This window comes from Euprymna scolopes, chromosome 42 (assembly GCF_053919585.1).
Source record: "Euprymna scolopes isolate OS-2025 chromosome 42, ASM5391958v1, whole genome shotgun sequence".
NCBI lineage: Eukaryota > Metazoa > Mollusca > Cephalopoda > Sepiida > Sepiolidae > Euprymna > Euprymna scolopes.
The window spans coordinates 30,927,860-30,944,400 of NC_136523.1; the positions used below are offsets into that span (position 1 = coordinate 30,927,860).

The following is a 16,541-nucleotide window of genomic DNA, read 5'->3' on the forward strand; positions in this document are numbered from 1 at the left end:
TTGGCTGAGGCAAGTAGAATTCATCTGGAAGCCACAGAGTGACCTTTTCTGGATGTATAAAGTGTGATGGAGAGAAAGAGTTAAGACTAAATGCAGATGAGACGTTAGAACTGATGAGTTGGGGTTGCCACCCAGGGAGTATTGTCTGGTGCATTAACCACTAGTCTCTTCCTTTGGGACAGGGGGCAAAGAAGAGTCTAATGTAATAGCTCCCTTACTATCTGCCAAGCTCCAGCCTCTGTTGCATCGCCTCATTGTTACATCATTGTGCTTAATTTACAAATACTTCCGTTAAAAACGACAATTACATCACCATTAAAAACGACAATTAGATCGCCATTTAAAAATAAAATTACATTCCCATTAAAAAGACAATTATATTGCCATTAAAAAGACAAACTGTCATTAAAAATTTTCTAAATGATTTTATTTTGTTGCTGTTTTTGCATGAAATTTTTTTTATCTTTAGTAAAAGACAAGAAAATAGAAGAGAGAATTAGAAAAGAACAAATTGACAATATTTTGCATTGCATGCATCGATTCGTCGAGTGAAAACAACAATTCAATTTTCTACCTGTGAAATGCAAAAATAGTTGGATACTCACCTTCACTTTTAATTGTTGCTACAACAAACAATTTCGTTTACGTTACAGATTTTAAAAGTTTTATAAGTTGGTGGAAGAAAATTGTTTTTTTTTTTTTTTTTTGTTATCTGTCAGTAGTGGTTATTAGGGTTAGGTGTGGGTGTGTATGCGTTCATAGAGGAAGTTTCAGTGAAAAATATTTCCCCACCGCCCTGAGTATTTTTTATACTGTTTTACATTGAAATAAAAATTTCATAAGATTTTTTTTTAATCAGAATTAGAATTTTTTTACCTAGCTAAAAAAACAAAAACAAAAGAAGCCTTATTAGTTATTTTAATACTCAAAAAAGAAAAATAAATAAATCAAAATAGTCGTTCTAAGATTTTTTGTTTAAGCCCCCCCCACCGTCATTAAAAATATTTCATTTTTGTTCCATCTATAACATAACTCTCACCTGTCTGTTTAAATGTATGTATGTATGTATGTATGTATGTATGTCTGCTTAAAATTTTCGACAGAGGTGACAGATTTTCATGAGATCGGTATCGTTTTGAACTCGACCCTTCGAACGACAAATATCGAAAAATTGGCTAAAATCATTAATTCCTTCACCCTCAACTGGGCATTTTTCTACAAGGAGGGGGTCGATTTTTTCGCTGACACTTTTGCAAGTCATTCAAACCTCGCGTCAACCACGTCACATAAAAGACGTTATTTAGACCGCCCGTGACATCACAATCGTGGTGGGTGCATCAATAAGACCGCTTTTTTTTTTCAGCTCCTTTTCCTCTGGCGTGTTACAAGTTTGAGCCTGCTTACTACTTCTAAGTTTTTTTTTTTTTTTTTGCGCTCGCAATTTTCTTTCCTTTTTTTTTTTTTTGTTGCTCAACCAACACCCTTACACACACCTCCACTTTCTTTTCTGCCTTCGCGTCACGGGTTCAAGCCTGCCTGCCTGCCACAACTTTTTTTTTTTTTGCTCAACAACATCTCAAACATTCAGAAATATAGAAGCTATATTCATCAATACAAAGATACTTTGCTTTGTTGGACTTTTTACATTTATTAAAAACTAGTCTGAGTGCCCGGGTCTTATGTTGTGACTAACTTTTTAGCACGGATGAGAGAGTCCACCTTTTTTGCAGCAGCCTTGGCAATGTCCTCAATGTATTTGTTCCATGCATTTTGTGTATTAGAATAACTAATTAGGCTTCGTTTTTTTTTTTTCTTAGCTAGAAAAAATTAATTTATTAAAATGTTATCAAATTTTTATTTCAATGTAAAAATTTCCGGAACACCTACAAACACCCGGGCATCCAGGCTAGTTTTTAATAAATGTAAAAAGTCCAACAGACAAAGCAAAGTATCTCTGTTATTTTATTGAATATAGTCTTCTATATTTCTGAATGTTTGAGATGAGTGTTCATAATTTGTATTATTCAAACTACTGTTCTTATTTTATATGTTATTTGCACATTTCAATGGATGTAACCCCCGACCTTCCTTCAAATGTATCTTGTCAAACTCTGGAATCTTTATGTGAAACTAAGTTGATGGAAAACATTTTTTTTTTTTTTTTATGTCAGTCGTGGGTGTGTATGTGTTAGGGTTAGGTGTAGGTGTGCATTACAGAGAAAGTTTCAGTAACCCCCCCTCCCCCACTTCCGGCGATTTTTACATTGAAATAAAAATCTGATAACATTTTAATAAATTAATTTTTTCTAGCAAAAAAAAAAAAAGAAAAAAAAGAAGCCTAACTAGTTATTCTAATACACAAAATACATGGAACAAATACATTGAGGATATTGTCAAGGCTGCTGCAAAGAAGGTGGGATCCTTCTTCCATGCTAAAAAATTACTCACAACAAAGAGTATCCTATATCTTTACAAGGCCACAATTAGTCCGTGCATGGAGTATTGTTGCTACACTTGGGCTGGTGCATCTACCACTAGTTTCATTCATAGACAGGCCCAAAAATTGAGTCTCAAATCTAATACGTCCCACACTATCAACCAAGCTTCAACTTCTGCCTCATCATTGCACTATTGTGTCCGTTTTATAAGCACTTTAATGGAATGTGCTCTGATGAACTCATAACACTTGTGCCTCCTCGATTTACATATTCCCAATTAACCTGACAAGCAACAAAATCCCACCCCTTCACTGTTGAGGTCCCTAAATGCTGGAAAGCATCTAATAGCTCCTTTTCTCAGACTGCTAGATATTGGAATTCCCTTCCTGTTTCCTGACTTTACTAACCTGCAGAACGTTATTTAGTTCTCTCCCACTGTAATATTACTTTCTGAGTATTTATTCATCAACAAGGATTTTATAACTCAATAAGGAACCCCTCCCTGGACTTTAGCCATCTAACTCTGTCCCGAGCTATCTGCTGCCATGTGGGACCCATGTGTTTTATCAGGTCGTCTCTCCATCTTGTTCTTGGTCTTCCCTTTGGCCTCTTACTTTCACGAAGTGTCCATTCCGTTGTCCTGATGGACTATCTGCTGTCATGTTTTTTGGATATGTGCCCTGCCCATCTGTGTCTGGATGTTTTGATGGCAGTATTGACGTCAATAACTCTTGAAAACAAACAAGAGTATTTACTAGCACTTATTAATTTATCTCATTTGGATCAGTTCTGCCTGTTCTACAAGTATTTTAATGGTGAATGCTCCAACGAACTGCAAGCACTTGTACCCCCTCGACGTAAATACCTCCGACAAACTCGACAAGCAGCTAAATCCCACCCCTACACAGTAGAGATCCCTAGATGTAAGAGCTTTCTAGTCCAGTAGTTTCTTCCCTAGAACTGCTAGATTTTGGAATTCCCTTCCGGGTTCCTGCTTCCCTGACTTGCAGAAGTTCAAGTGTAACGTGAACTGACATCTTGCTGCCCTTGTAGCTTAGGTCCCTGATAGTAACCCCCTATATCAAAGTGGCAATGTGCCTTGTTTGGGGTAAAAATGTAATTAAAAAAAAAAAAAAAAAAAAATAGTTCTATATTTAAAATACAATAGACACTATTTTCATAGAAATGTTAATAAGCTCATATTTTCTGTCCAAAAAATAATTCTTTTGCGCTATCCAGAAAAATATCGGCTTTACCAAAACACGTTTGTTGATTAAATACATTTCTCATTCCATGGATTTTCCACAGATCCTGATAGTTATTATTGCTCATAATCAAGTTGACATACTGGTTGGCATTAGATCACCAAAATTTGAGCCTGGTCAGTACTAGATAGGTCCCCATTTGAGAATACAAGATACTTTTATAGGAGAACTAGCAGCCCACCCGGCATTGTCTGGTTGTAAAATATGTTTAAATATGATATTTTGATTAATGCAAATTTCGAATTTATTATTATATTGGACCCAATATATAGTAATGATTTAAAATGTAAAAAAAAAAAAAAACAAACAAAAAAAAAAAAAACTTGTGCGCCATGACCTAGAATCGAAACCAAAACGTTTAGCTTACGATTTACTTTTTCCTTTGATGTTAATACCTGAGCTATGAAGACATGTTTGCTGCAAGACTAAAAATTAAAACATGAACCAATAGCTATTACATTACGCATGCATATTTGTAATGCCATCGTTCGACTTTCACCTGGCAAATTCCATTTTTTTTTAAATTTTCACACTGTTGCACCGATTTTCCCTGGCTAAAACTCAAATATAAAGTTTCACATGGGTTTGAATACCCTATATATTAAGTTTCATGTCTGTAGACCAAAAACTGACAGAGGAGTTTGGTAGGCAAATTTTTTTAAACAAATATATATATGCATACATAAATATATATAGAAAGAGATTTGTGTTTAACTTTTTATGCAAATATTACGCAACTATAAATTAAGTAGAATATCTTCATTAATTACACGTAATAGTTAACTAAAGATGATCATTCCATAAGAAAACCGAAAAACAAAAAGAAAACAAAACAAAACTAATAAGGAATTAATTAAAATGAATGTTTAAAAGAATATGCAAATCAACTAGATCTTTTGCAGATCAATGCAATTCCACACCTAATATATAGCAAGGTCGAATTTTCTTTTTAAATAGACAAACGGGTTTTTAATATGAATATCAACACACACACAAAAATTGATAGGAGTATAGATAGATGTCGACACCTCCCTTCAAGAACTGCAAAAAAAGACTAACATTGTCATCTTCCTTGTAAGGTAGTAGTCCTAATTTACAATTGAATTCTGAATATCGCCCGCACTGAGAATTGAGCCTTCAGTGTGAGTGATACCCAAAATACAGTTGTAAATTATATTTATTGGCGAGACTAACAGCAGGAATAAAAATGAAGCTCTACCAGACCCAAAAGAAACACTCCCCCAGGGTTCAAACCTTGGTAGAAAAAAACTGGGTGACTCTAAATAGAGCCAGAGCCAAAGAAGGCAAAACAAAAGACAATCTCCACAAGTGGGGCCTAGACACCTCACCTTTATGTCCATGTGGAGAGGTACAAACGATGCACCACCTTAGGGAAAACTGCCGATTGGGTCCTCATTGCTCAAACCAAGACCTTAAGGCGGCAAACAGCACCGCCATGCGATGTGTTAATTTCTATTGCGATAAGATATGATGATGAATTTTAAATTACTTAAGACTTCTACCCAGTCATGGCTGATGGAACAAGAATATGTTGCCCTAATGGATTAAATAAAAGGTTCCTTGTGAAATCTCATGTAGATTCCAGAGTTTGACAGAAAGATTACAAAGTTTGACAAGATACACCTGAAGGAGGTCAGAGGTTACACAGACTAAAATGTTGTAAAAATGACACTCAAGATAAGAACAGTAAATCAAAGAATACAAATTCTCCACGTTTTGTTGGTAATATTCTCCAGCCATTAATCCAAGGAATAAGTGACTGCTGCTCCACCACATAAAAATATAAATTTTGATGGGTAGTATTCGTGTGCAAGAGAGAAAAACAAAAAAACAAAAAAAAAAAAAAAACAAAACAAAAAACGAATACGATAAGAAGCCGCAACCATTGACTTTGAAAATTAATATCTTCCATAAAATGTTGCTGATTTTACCCAGACACAAACTTTTGACATATTTATAGGATGGTAAGATGTTTAAACATTTTTATTGTTTATTTTTTTGTTAAAATCAAATTACAATCACAAAAGAAAACAAAAAAAAAAAAAAACAGGCTGGTCGTTCAGTCCAAGGAGATTTGTAAACTTTAAACAACAGACTTTATTATCATTTTTATTTCTAACTAGCAGGGATATCCGGTGTTCTCTGGGGCCACAAAAAAAGAAAATAGCTGTTAAATAATGTGTGTGTGTGTGTGTGTGTGTGTGCGTGTGTGTGCTAAGTTTATATTAAAACTTACATCTTTCTCTTTTAATTTGTCTCTCTATCTTTCTCCCCTCCCCCAGTCTCCATTTTTTTTTTCCACATCCCTCTCTCTACTTTTCTTTCCCCCCAACCCAGTCCATTCCCTTTCTCTTGTTTTAATGTATTGAAAATAATTTGTTATACATCCTTCATTAATATAATAGATAACATTGGAAACGGATGACCCCCCCCCCCAACAAAATCTAACCCAATTGACCCTCTAAGAATGAATAATATTTTTTCCCATATATTATTCATCCAGGGCAACGTTGATCAAGAATATACCAACTCCATGACTTGATGTTTTAGCTATACATACATACATACATACATACATACATACATACATACATACCAGGGTTTGTACAGATTTTCAATGTCGATTTTCAAAGACTTTTCAAGGCCTTCTTCAGACAAAATTTAGGTTTTCAAAAAATTAGGGGTTTGTTTTACAATCTATAGCGAGTCAAAAAAAGTGGTAAAAAAAATAAAATATACAACAAATAAATGCTACCATAGCCAATAAAAGTTACTTTGCAACCTGCATCATTTTTTGGTGTTTTGAAGTAGTTTTAAATGCTTCTTATTTCATTTCAAATATTAACACTCTTTACAGCTTTTAAATTTCCAACCAAGATGGTTGCCGTCTTGTCCACCCTTTTTTTTGGACCGACCGTCATCATTTTAAATTATTACAATTTGTGTGTGTGTGTGAGAGAGAGAGAGAGAGAGAGAGAGAGAGAGAGAGAGAGAGAGAGAGAGAGAGAGAGAACGAGAACGAGAACGAGAACGAGAACTCACTATTGGAGCGTCCTATCCGCGCAAGGAAAGTATTTTTTTCCTAGAGTGGGAGAGGTCAACTTTATTTATGGCAGCTGCCTCTACTCCTCCCCTCTTGTGCCCCCCCCCCCTCTCCGGCTTATAAATGAAAACAAAAATTGAGGGAGATTTGAATGAATTTTTAATATTTTGACGCAAATTTTTACTGAACATAAAGGATACAATTTTCAAGGCTCTTTAAGAAATTTTCAAGGATTTCCAAGGTAATATTAAAAATAAGGCCTTTTCAAGGCAAAAGTAAAAATTCAAGAACTTTTTAAGTCTGTGCAAACCCTGCATATATATATATATATATATATATATATATATATATATATATATATATATATATATATATCCACACACAGAGACAACTGCCCTAGATGAAAAAACTGTGATGCTGTCTGAGGACAATATGGCAGATAAACACAAGCCTATACAGACAGAGAAATGCCATCCCATATGCAGCAAGCACATGCCCATTTATGACAAAGCGACAAGCGCAAGCCTGTATATGAGAGAGCAATTAGCAGAAGGCCACAAGGATAAACAAATACAAGCTCGCATATGGTACAGCAATGTAACGTGGCTGTTACACTTTGACCGTGTTGTTACACACTTCAATCACTCTGACACACACGTTGTCTGGTGCCGTCACAGGAACAAACAAACATGGACGAACATAATAAAAATACAACTCTGCATTTTAAAAAAAAATTTTTTTTTTTAGGTGAATACAAAACGCATTTATTCCAGTAATTTCCAACAACACATGCCACTGACCCTGCGGTGTATGTTTTTATCATCACATACGAGTCAAGTCAAAACACCTCCGTTTACTTCCTTTGTTCGATCATGTGCTATCCTTTTTTTTTCTTTTCATTTTTCTCCTTCTTCCTATGACGTCATTATGTGCACACTTGCTTAATTTGCATGTATACTAAGATGGCTGCTGCTAATATTTTCCAGTTGTACCGTAACTGGAGATCTTGTGGAGTAGACCTTTCTGCCATACCCTATCAAAGATCTTTGATATGTCAAGTGCAATTGTCCTAGAAACAAAGCCCTTGTCAAGAGATTCGTTAATCCTATGAGATATAACAGTTAGCACATCTGCTGTAGATCTAGCAGAACGAAAGCCATATTGCATGTCATTGAGGTTATTTTTGCTGAGGTGGTTGACCACTTCTCTATTTAAGCAGATTCCAACAGCTTACTCATGATGCACAAGAGACTGATTGGTCTTTACTGGGAGGAAGATGAATGATTACCTGAATTTTTAAATACAGGGCATACTAATGAGGTTTTCCAGGGTGTTGGGATGTATTTCTCTTTAAGACAATGCTTAATCAGCTTTGTAAGTATGGGAGCTATTTCTGGTTGAAACTTTTTCAGCACTATAATTGGAATGCCGTCAAGGCCAGTTGCTTCACTGGAATCAAGGGTTTTGATTAGCTTGACAACATCATGCACAGATATTTGTATGATGCATATTGTGTTTTCAGATACAGGTGGAAATACGGTAGGGGGGTGTTGGCGGCCCTATGTTGTCACTTTCTTGAAAATGTTTTCCAAAGTAAAAAGTTTCAAGTCAGGAAGCCAGTATCTTCAAACAGAGAAGTAAGGAAGAAAGAAAAAGAGACGGAGGGGGGGGGGATACGATTGTTAATTTTGCTTTGGACTTTACAGAATATGATTAAATTTTGCATAGAGATTAAAAAAAAAACAACTTTATTATATGATGAATTTAAGTCAGGAAACCGATATCTTTAGACAGCCTAATCTAGTAACACCAGGATAAAACTGATGATTTGATAGTGGCTTTGAAAATGATCATAGATATTTAACACTGAGAACGTATACCTGCTCCAGTTTGTAGAGTACCATGAACTTATATGCAAATTTGGCGTGCTCCATATACAATCTCATATTAGAAAAATCATATTTCACAATCAATTGATAAACAGTTGAAGAAAAGAAAAGTTTATCATTATTAAATTATTTTTAAATTTAGTTTTTATTTGTTTTATTTCATTTATGTTTTTCTTTTTTGATATGAGCACGTCTTAACGAATATGTTAGACACAGCCTTTGAACATTTAAACGACACACACAAAGCCGTTGCTCGTAACAGGAAATGTTAAATTATTAAACGTCTATTTATATTGTATGCAGTAGTTCATTTAAATTCAATTCAGATAATCCGGTCTTGTATCAGCCAGGAGAGCCTGATATGCAAAAACACGGTTGAGAGGAAAGCTCTGAAACCGTACGCATTCTCTCCTGATGACCCAATATTATCTGGAGGACAAAATAAAATACTCCACAGTAAAAAGAAAAAAAAAAAAATGATAAACACAATTATATACACGTCTACAAGAAAATAAACTAAGAGGAAAGCCCTGAAACGGCCAGTTTCCTCTCCTGATAATCAACATTAATTGGAAACAGAAATGGATTACTTCACAAGTGAAAACAGCTGACAGACATGATTATATACAAGTCTACAAAGTAAGCTGCTTTTCTCAAAACACAATATCTTCTGTTGTTTGCTTGCTTCATGGTGGGTTTCTGCTACCAGAATATGGTAGCAAATTTATTCTATCTTTCAACTCTCAATTTACTAACAGAGATTTAGTATTTGTCTGTTTGAAGCCAAAACTCTACTTTTACTTCTTTTATTAATTTTACCATTTTTCAATGTGCAATTCAGGTCGGCAGGATAGTGTAGTATCTGTTCTGTTATCAGAAGAGTTTCCTTGCATTGCATCCTTGTTTGAGGTATGGTAATATTGTAGTGTATGTTGGTTAGTCATGATACTATCCTCACAGAAATTACCTTATATTGTTTTTTTTGGTGGGGGGGGGGATAATGCAGTATTTATTCTGTTATTATGAGACTTCCTCCCAGGCATTGCTCCCTCGTTTGTGAGGGAGTGTGGGCTAATGTAATTCAAATACAAGCCTGCAAAGAGCAACAAATTCAAACCCCATATATAATGGAGAGATGAAAACAAGTTCATATAATAATTTATTATTAACGGAAATTTGGTATTTGTCTGAAGCTGACATTGCTACTACTACTACTATTACTGATATTAATTGTAGTATTTTTTAAAATTCAGTTTATTATACTATTTCAGACTTATATACTATCTTCTAATGCTCAATAGATAAATGTGAATAAAGTTAGATAGTCAATTGTTTCTTTACATCTCAGATCTTCAGTGTGTATCTATTACTAATGGTGATTCAACATCTGTCTGTCTGAAGCCGACACTGAACTATTCTATTAACTGTACAATTATACCACCTTTAAATGTTTAATTCAAGTCAGCAGAATAGTGTAAAGACCATCGTTGCAGGAATTATCTTTTCCTCATTCGAAAAAAAAGTAGTTTAGTATCTAGTCTGCTGTCATGCGACCATCCTCCCAGGAATTACCTCCTCTTTGGAGTTGCATAGTATCCGTTCTGCATGGCATAATGATGTTGACACACCTATTCCCATCAGATCACCGAAGTTAAGCAACGTTGAGCCTGGTTAGTACTAAAATGGGTGACCGTTAGGGACTTTCAGGTGCTGTATGAGCTCTCCGCTTATCTCGGTATTGTTTCCAGTCAATTTTGGGTCTCTCCTTGCCACTGGACTCAAGCAAGATTCAGAAGAGATGTGGTTGGGATTGCACAACTCTTGCCTCACTATAACACTTGCAGCTGCCCATACAGCAGTAACCATCATCTCTTGAGACTGACCGGAGGCATTGAGTATCTGTTCTGTTATTAGGAGACCATCCTCCCAGGAATTATTTCCTCTTTTGAGTAGCATTGTATTGTCAGATATTGGTAGGCAACTAGAGAAGTAAAAAAACATTTGATGGTTTGCACACATGCAAATGGAGTCAAATGTGAAAAATTCTGGACTTTCCACCATTGTCTAACGGAATGGATAATTTGACCCAGAAATATGTGAGAGGATATCGGTCAAAAGATTGAAACAATAGACAAAGGAAATATTAAACATTCCAATAGGAAGAGAATGTTTTTATAAATAAAATCGTCACAGAGAAAAAGCAGCCAGTTGGTCAGAGAGAGTAAGGCTGCGCTATTATTTCTTCACTGACATCCGACAACAACCACACCTCACCCTACACGCCTTCCATAAACGTCAAAACACAGAATAATAATTTATCACTGAAAAGCTGATTTGTCGGTGTGAAATAAAAGCAATATATTTTTATAGATCAACTGTGCTGAGATTTTTACTTTGCTGTCAGTGTGTGTATATATTTTGTGCCAGCGACAAAAGTACGTGTAAACATTATATAGAATAGACAAACACATTTTGAACAACCGGCCACAGTGAATATGTAACAGTATCTGATCAGGAAGTCAGCCTAAAATTGTTGTGAATTGTTTTAGTAAGGCAGATTTTTTTTAGAAAGGACTAATCATGCTAGCAAGTCTATTAGTTACTAACTACATTTGGGGCAACTTAGCAGCAGTAGTAGTGGTAATAGTAATAACAGCAATGGGGTTTATTAATCTGTTTTAAAACTAGGAGTGCTAATTGCAGTCAGCATTGTGGGCTTGAGTTGTTGTTATAAAGTATTAATATTCTAGGCTACAATTGTTTTAGATGTTGTGATGATGGGATGAAAAAACACTGTTGGGCATTCATGACTGAAACTTGGTGGGCAAGTCGGACACTGACTGAAGTTTATTTCCACCAAATATACTTGGATTGTAGGAAGGATTGCAAATTTTAACGATTACATGGGTGTTTTTTTTTTTTTTTTTTTTTTTTAAATTCTTTCATCATCCTGCACTTTACTTACATTTTTTTATGGAAACCACTCCAAACAAGGCATGAAGCCACTTAATGTAAGGAGTTAAAAAAAAAACAACTTTATAATTTAAAACTAGTGTGAGATAAATAGATTCCGACTCAGTAAACAGCAATTCTTTCCCATTTGTCAAAATCGTCACTTATTGAATGTGAGAACTAAAGGACAAAAATAAAGGAAGTGAGTTAGGAGAGTCATGAAAGTAAACCCAATGTTCACTTTCTACTCTCTTAAAATGGCTATCATCCTAGTTGGGTTAAGCCAGCTTTCTCCTGAGCAAATACAAAGTCTATAACTATGGCAGTTTACTTTTTTGCCAATCCTGAGCTAGATTGTATGTGTGTATGTATTTGCATTTTTCACAAAAACTTTCGACAGAGGCAAAGGATTTTCACAAGATTGGTATCATTTTCAAGCTCAACCCTTTGGTCGACAAATATCGAAAAATTGGCTAAAAACATTAATTCATTCATCCTCAACTGAGCACTTTTCTACAGAGAGGGGTTGCTTTTTTCGCTGATATTTTCGAAAGTCATCGCCTCTTTTCGATTGTGTAGCCTTAATTTAATTTAAACCTATGTCACTTCCAGTTTGGCGATGGGAACAACACATCACGTTTTTTTTTTTTCCACTTTCTTTTCCTCTTTCGCGGTACGGGTTTGAGCCTGCCTGCCTACTACCACTTTTTCTTTTTTTTTTTTTTTTTGCGCTCACAATTTTCCTTTTTTTTTCTTTTACTCAACCAACACCCTTACACACACCTCCACTTTCTTTTCCGCCTTTGTGTCACGGGTTCGAGCCTTCCTGCCTATGCCTACTACAACTTTTTTTCTTTGTTTTGCTCAGCACACACCTCCAAACACCCAGGCTAGTCTTCTTTTAAGAGAAGTTCAGACGACAAGAATCCAAGATTCAGTCTTTGATAAAAACGTGTACTTTGACATGTGACGTTGAGTTATTTTATTAAGATTTAGAGTTCAGGAAGAGAGTAGAATCAGTAGGTTATGTGGGGTTGAACAAACAGCTCATTTGTCCGAAGCTTAGCAAATATGGGTGAGGGGGCTGAAATAATGGAACACACTTACACGTATGGATAGAGACTCTGGCGGTGGCCGGAAAGACAAATTCATAAAAGAATGAAACGTCTTGAGTGGCGAGTTATTTTCTGTGGAACAAGTCACCAGAGAATCTTCGCTAGCAGAACGGAAAGGTGCCAAAAAATTGGCAGATGTAATCGGAGTTTCCTGAGAATTCTCTGCGATTGAAGAGTGATTGGTTATTTGGGATTCTGCAGGTTGAATGAAGTCTAGCTGAAGTGTGAATGGATTTGATTGATGGAGGAAAAAAATGATAGAAAATAAATTTAAAAAATATATTTGCATCTGGTTAGTAGACAGAGGATATTCCATTGAGGAAATGTAAAGAAAAAAAAAGGAAAAATTATATATATATATATATATATATACACATATGGGAAAATATTTTTGATAACATAAATGGGTTAGCCTAATTAATTTGGACCAAAATGAATCTGAATTGGGAACTGGAAAAATCAGAAGTTTCTGGGGTATTGGAATCTGTAAATTTTGAACCTAATTTCTGATTCTAAAAGATATTCTTTTATTTCCTCATTTATTTATTTATTTTTGTTTAAAACTAAATTTCTTGTTGCTCATCCAAATGAAAAATCTAAATGAAAAATATTGTGACGAGTGTATCAAAAGCTTAAAAATATAATACATAAAAAAAGGAAATCATTAAGTTTTTCAAATTTAAAAAAAAAAAAAAAAAAGAAAAAAATTAATCCACATTTCAAAGTAGACCAGAATTCTCCGTTACCACATTCCCCCCTCATATAGAATTCTATTCGTTTTAGGTGATTTTAGAATCGGAATCGATAATTGCATAGGAAAAAATACTGAAATCATCCAACATTAATATATATATATATATATTTGAATATTTTGAAAACTTTAGGTGTCAGGAAAATGATAAAATCATTTTTATGTCCTTTTCTTGGTGTTGTAAGTCCAATATTTCACTAAAATAGCTTCATCAGGGTAGTTAGTCAGTTAGTTTTGTGTTTTTTCTTCATTTTGTTGTTATAGAGGAAGAAAGTCCTGGAGAAGAAATTTAAAAGTACGAACTGTACATTTTTGACGTGTGCGTTCGTTCCAGTTTCGAGCGGGAATATGAAATAAGAAAATAGTTGCACACTATTTGAAGACCCTCGTTTTGAATAGAAATTTGAATATTTTGAAAACTTTAGATGTCAGGAAAATGATAAAATCATTTTTATGTCCTTTTGCTGGTGTTTTAAGTCCAATATTTTGCTAAAAATAGCTTCATCCGGGTAGTTATTCAGTTCGTAGTTTTATTGTTTATATATATATATATATATATATATATATATATATATATTTTTTTTTTTTTTTTTCAACACCTTGAACATTTTTCAAACCCCATCTTTTCACTTTCAGATCGTTTTATTTTTATTCTGATATATATTGTTTTCATCTATTCATATATGTATTTCTGTATCCTCTATTTACTGTTTCTATCTTCTCCCCATCTTTCTTCACTTTCTCTTTTGTCTCCCTTATTTTTTTCCTTTCTTTTTTTATTATTGGCTCTTCTTTAATGATTCCAATTATTTCACAGTAGCCTATATTTTTTAAAACTATTACCTACATATACACTACCCTTTTCACAACGTTTCAGCCAACTATTCCTCTGGCCTTCGTCAGGTGGTAACCGTAACTGCATCCTCACGTGGTGAGACGACGACAACTATCGATGGCAGAAATTGCTGAGGATGCAGTTAGGTGATTTGAAGTTCCTATCCTGTCGTGGTTACCACCTGACAAAGGCCAGAGGAATAATTGGCCGAAATGTCATGAAACAACAACTAATAAAAATGAGGATAATAGTCCGCAATAAAGAAATTAATAGAGGACGGGTTATACGTATCATTTGAGTTCATCAAATTACTGTTCTCTTTTGTGTGATTTTCACAACATTTTGGTCGATATAACCCCCAACCTTCTTTGGAGTATCTTGTCGAACTTAGAAATTTTTCTGTCGGACTCAGGAATTTGGACGGAATTTCGAATGGAACCCTTTATTTACTTCATGGGAGTAGCATGCTCTTGTTCCGTCAGCCATGACTGGATAGAGGTACTAAGTAATTCGCAACTGTATTTTTTGATCGCCCACACTGAGAATTGAACCTTCAGGTGAATATCACTTTTACAATTGATTTTACTCAAGTACTTTAACCATTACGCCATGGGTCAAGTCCGATGAATCCGAATAACACAAGTCTTCCATTACAGTTCTCTTTTTATCTCTCAAACTTTGAGTAAAGAAGTTAGGAATATTAATTTTCTTCTCATCTACTTACCAATTAACTATGTTATAGAATATCTTTATGTCTCTTGATCTTACTAGATTCCAGGACAAGAATTCATCTAGTCTGGTTGAGTATCCAACTTAGTGTTACTTACTATAGGCAACATCACTTAAAGAAGGTGCAATGATCCTTGTATAAGCCGGTGTAGGATAGCCACACTGATGAGATTTTATTTGTGCTTTGAATATTATATTATTTTGAATATTTAGTCAGGGTTTACCTGAAGGGGGAAGTATCTACATGGTAGGTTATCCTGGCAAACCTCTGTACAGAGAGACCGTAGATACTCGAGGACAGTGTCTAGTAGACATTCAAGTTCCCTATAATGCATAGATATATGAATATTAACAATACTTTACTCCCATAGTTGATTAAATATACTAATCCCAAGCAACGTCTGGGTACGGGTCCAGCTAGTTATAAAATAAATCACACGAATATACATGTATTCAACAATATCGAAGATATATGTTCCATAAAGTAAGGGTTGAATACATAAACTCTTAAAGCAAGTAGACCTAACAATCGATCAATGATTGCCAGTTCTGGAAATCTCGACTTCAAGATCTCGAGACTCAATATGAAATCTCGAAATTAAGAAAATAATCTTGAGATTGTAATTTCTACTCGTCATTTGTGGAATTATTTGAACCGTGGTTAAAAAAAAATGACCCAAGATCATCTTTTTAATATGCATATTTTTTTGTTTGGTAATAAATAATTGTTCAAGCAATGTTCAAGAATGTTGTCTTGACAGCAGAATTTTGTCCATTTCTGCAATAGTTTGAACAATTATTGAGTGGTTCTAAAATTGATCGGTTGAGATGTAGGAATATGAGTGTCTTGTGCATAAGAACCATTATTAGAAGTGTGAGGATTGGGAGAAGTAGAGGATGAAGAAGGGGTTAGGGTAGGAGGGGTAGGTGTGTAGGATAAAAAGGGTAATGAGGAGAAGAGTGAATGAAGGAAGGGTAGGAGTGAAAAGGGTGGGAGTGAAAAGGAAGAGAAATAAGCATGAAGGAGGAAGGGTAGGAGTAAAGGCGGAGGAGGAAGAGGAGAAAGGGTAGGAGTGAAGGAGGAGGAGGAGGAAGAGTAGGAGTGAAGAAGGAGGAGGATAGGTAGAAGTGAAGATTGGGGGAAAGGGTAGGAATGAAGGAAGGGTAGGTGTGAATAAGGTAGGGTGAGTGAAAAAGGAGGAAGGGTAGGAATGAAAAAGAAGGGAAAGTAGGAGCGAAAAGGAGAGAGGGTAGAAGTCAAAAAGGAAACGGGATAGGAGTGAAGAAGGAGAGAAAAGGAGGGAGAGTAAGAGTGAAGAAGGAGGAAGGGTAGAAGTGAAAAAGAAAAAAGAGTAAGAGTGAAAAAGGAAGAGGGGTTAGAATGAAAAAACAAGAAGGGGAATGGGAGTGAAAAAACAAGAAGAGGGATGGGAGTGAAGAAACAAGAAGGGGATGGGAGTGAAAAAAACAAGAAGGGGGATGGGAGTGAAGAAGGAGGAAGAG

The 16,541-nt window shown here is 35.1% G+C and overlaps 1 protein-coding gene across 41 annotated transcripts in view; it reads right to left on the reverse strand.

Moving 5' to 3' along the window:
* Window positions 1–16,541, reverse strand: part of LOC145266992 (coronin-2B-like) — a 370,386-nt gene that overhangs the window by 32,320 nt on the left and 321,525 nt on the right. For 11 of the 41 annotated variants that reach the window (XM_080122855.1, XM_080122847.1, XM_080122848.1 and 8 more), the window contains one exon: window positions 12,716–12,940. The exons of 26 other annotated variants lie outside the window; for them this stretch is intronic. In XM_080122855.1, the coding sequence (XP_079978981.1) occupies window positions 12,716–12,940 (225 nt within the window). Of the gene's footprint in view, window positions 1–605; window positions 624–12,715; window positions 12,941–16,541 lie in introns of all 41 variants that reach the window. 4 more of the 41 variants (XM_080122863.1, XM_080122858.1, XM_080122864.1 and 1 more) reach the window with 1 other exon arrangement.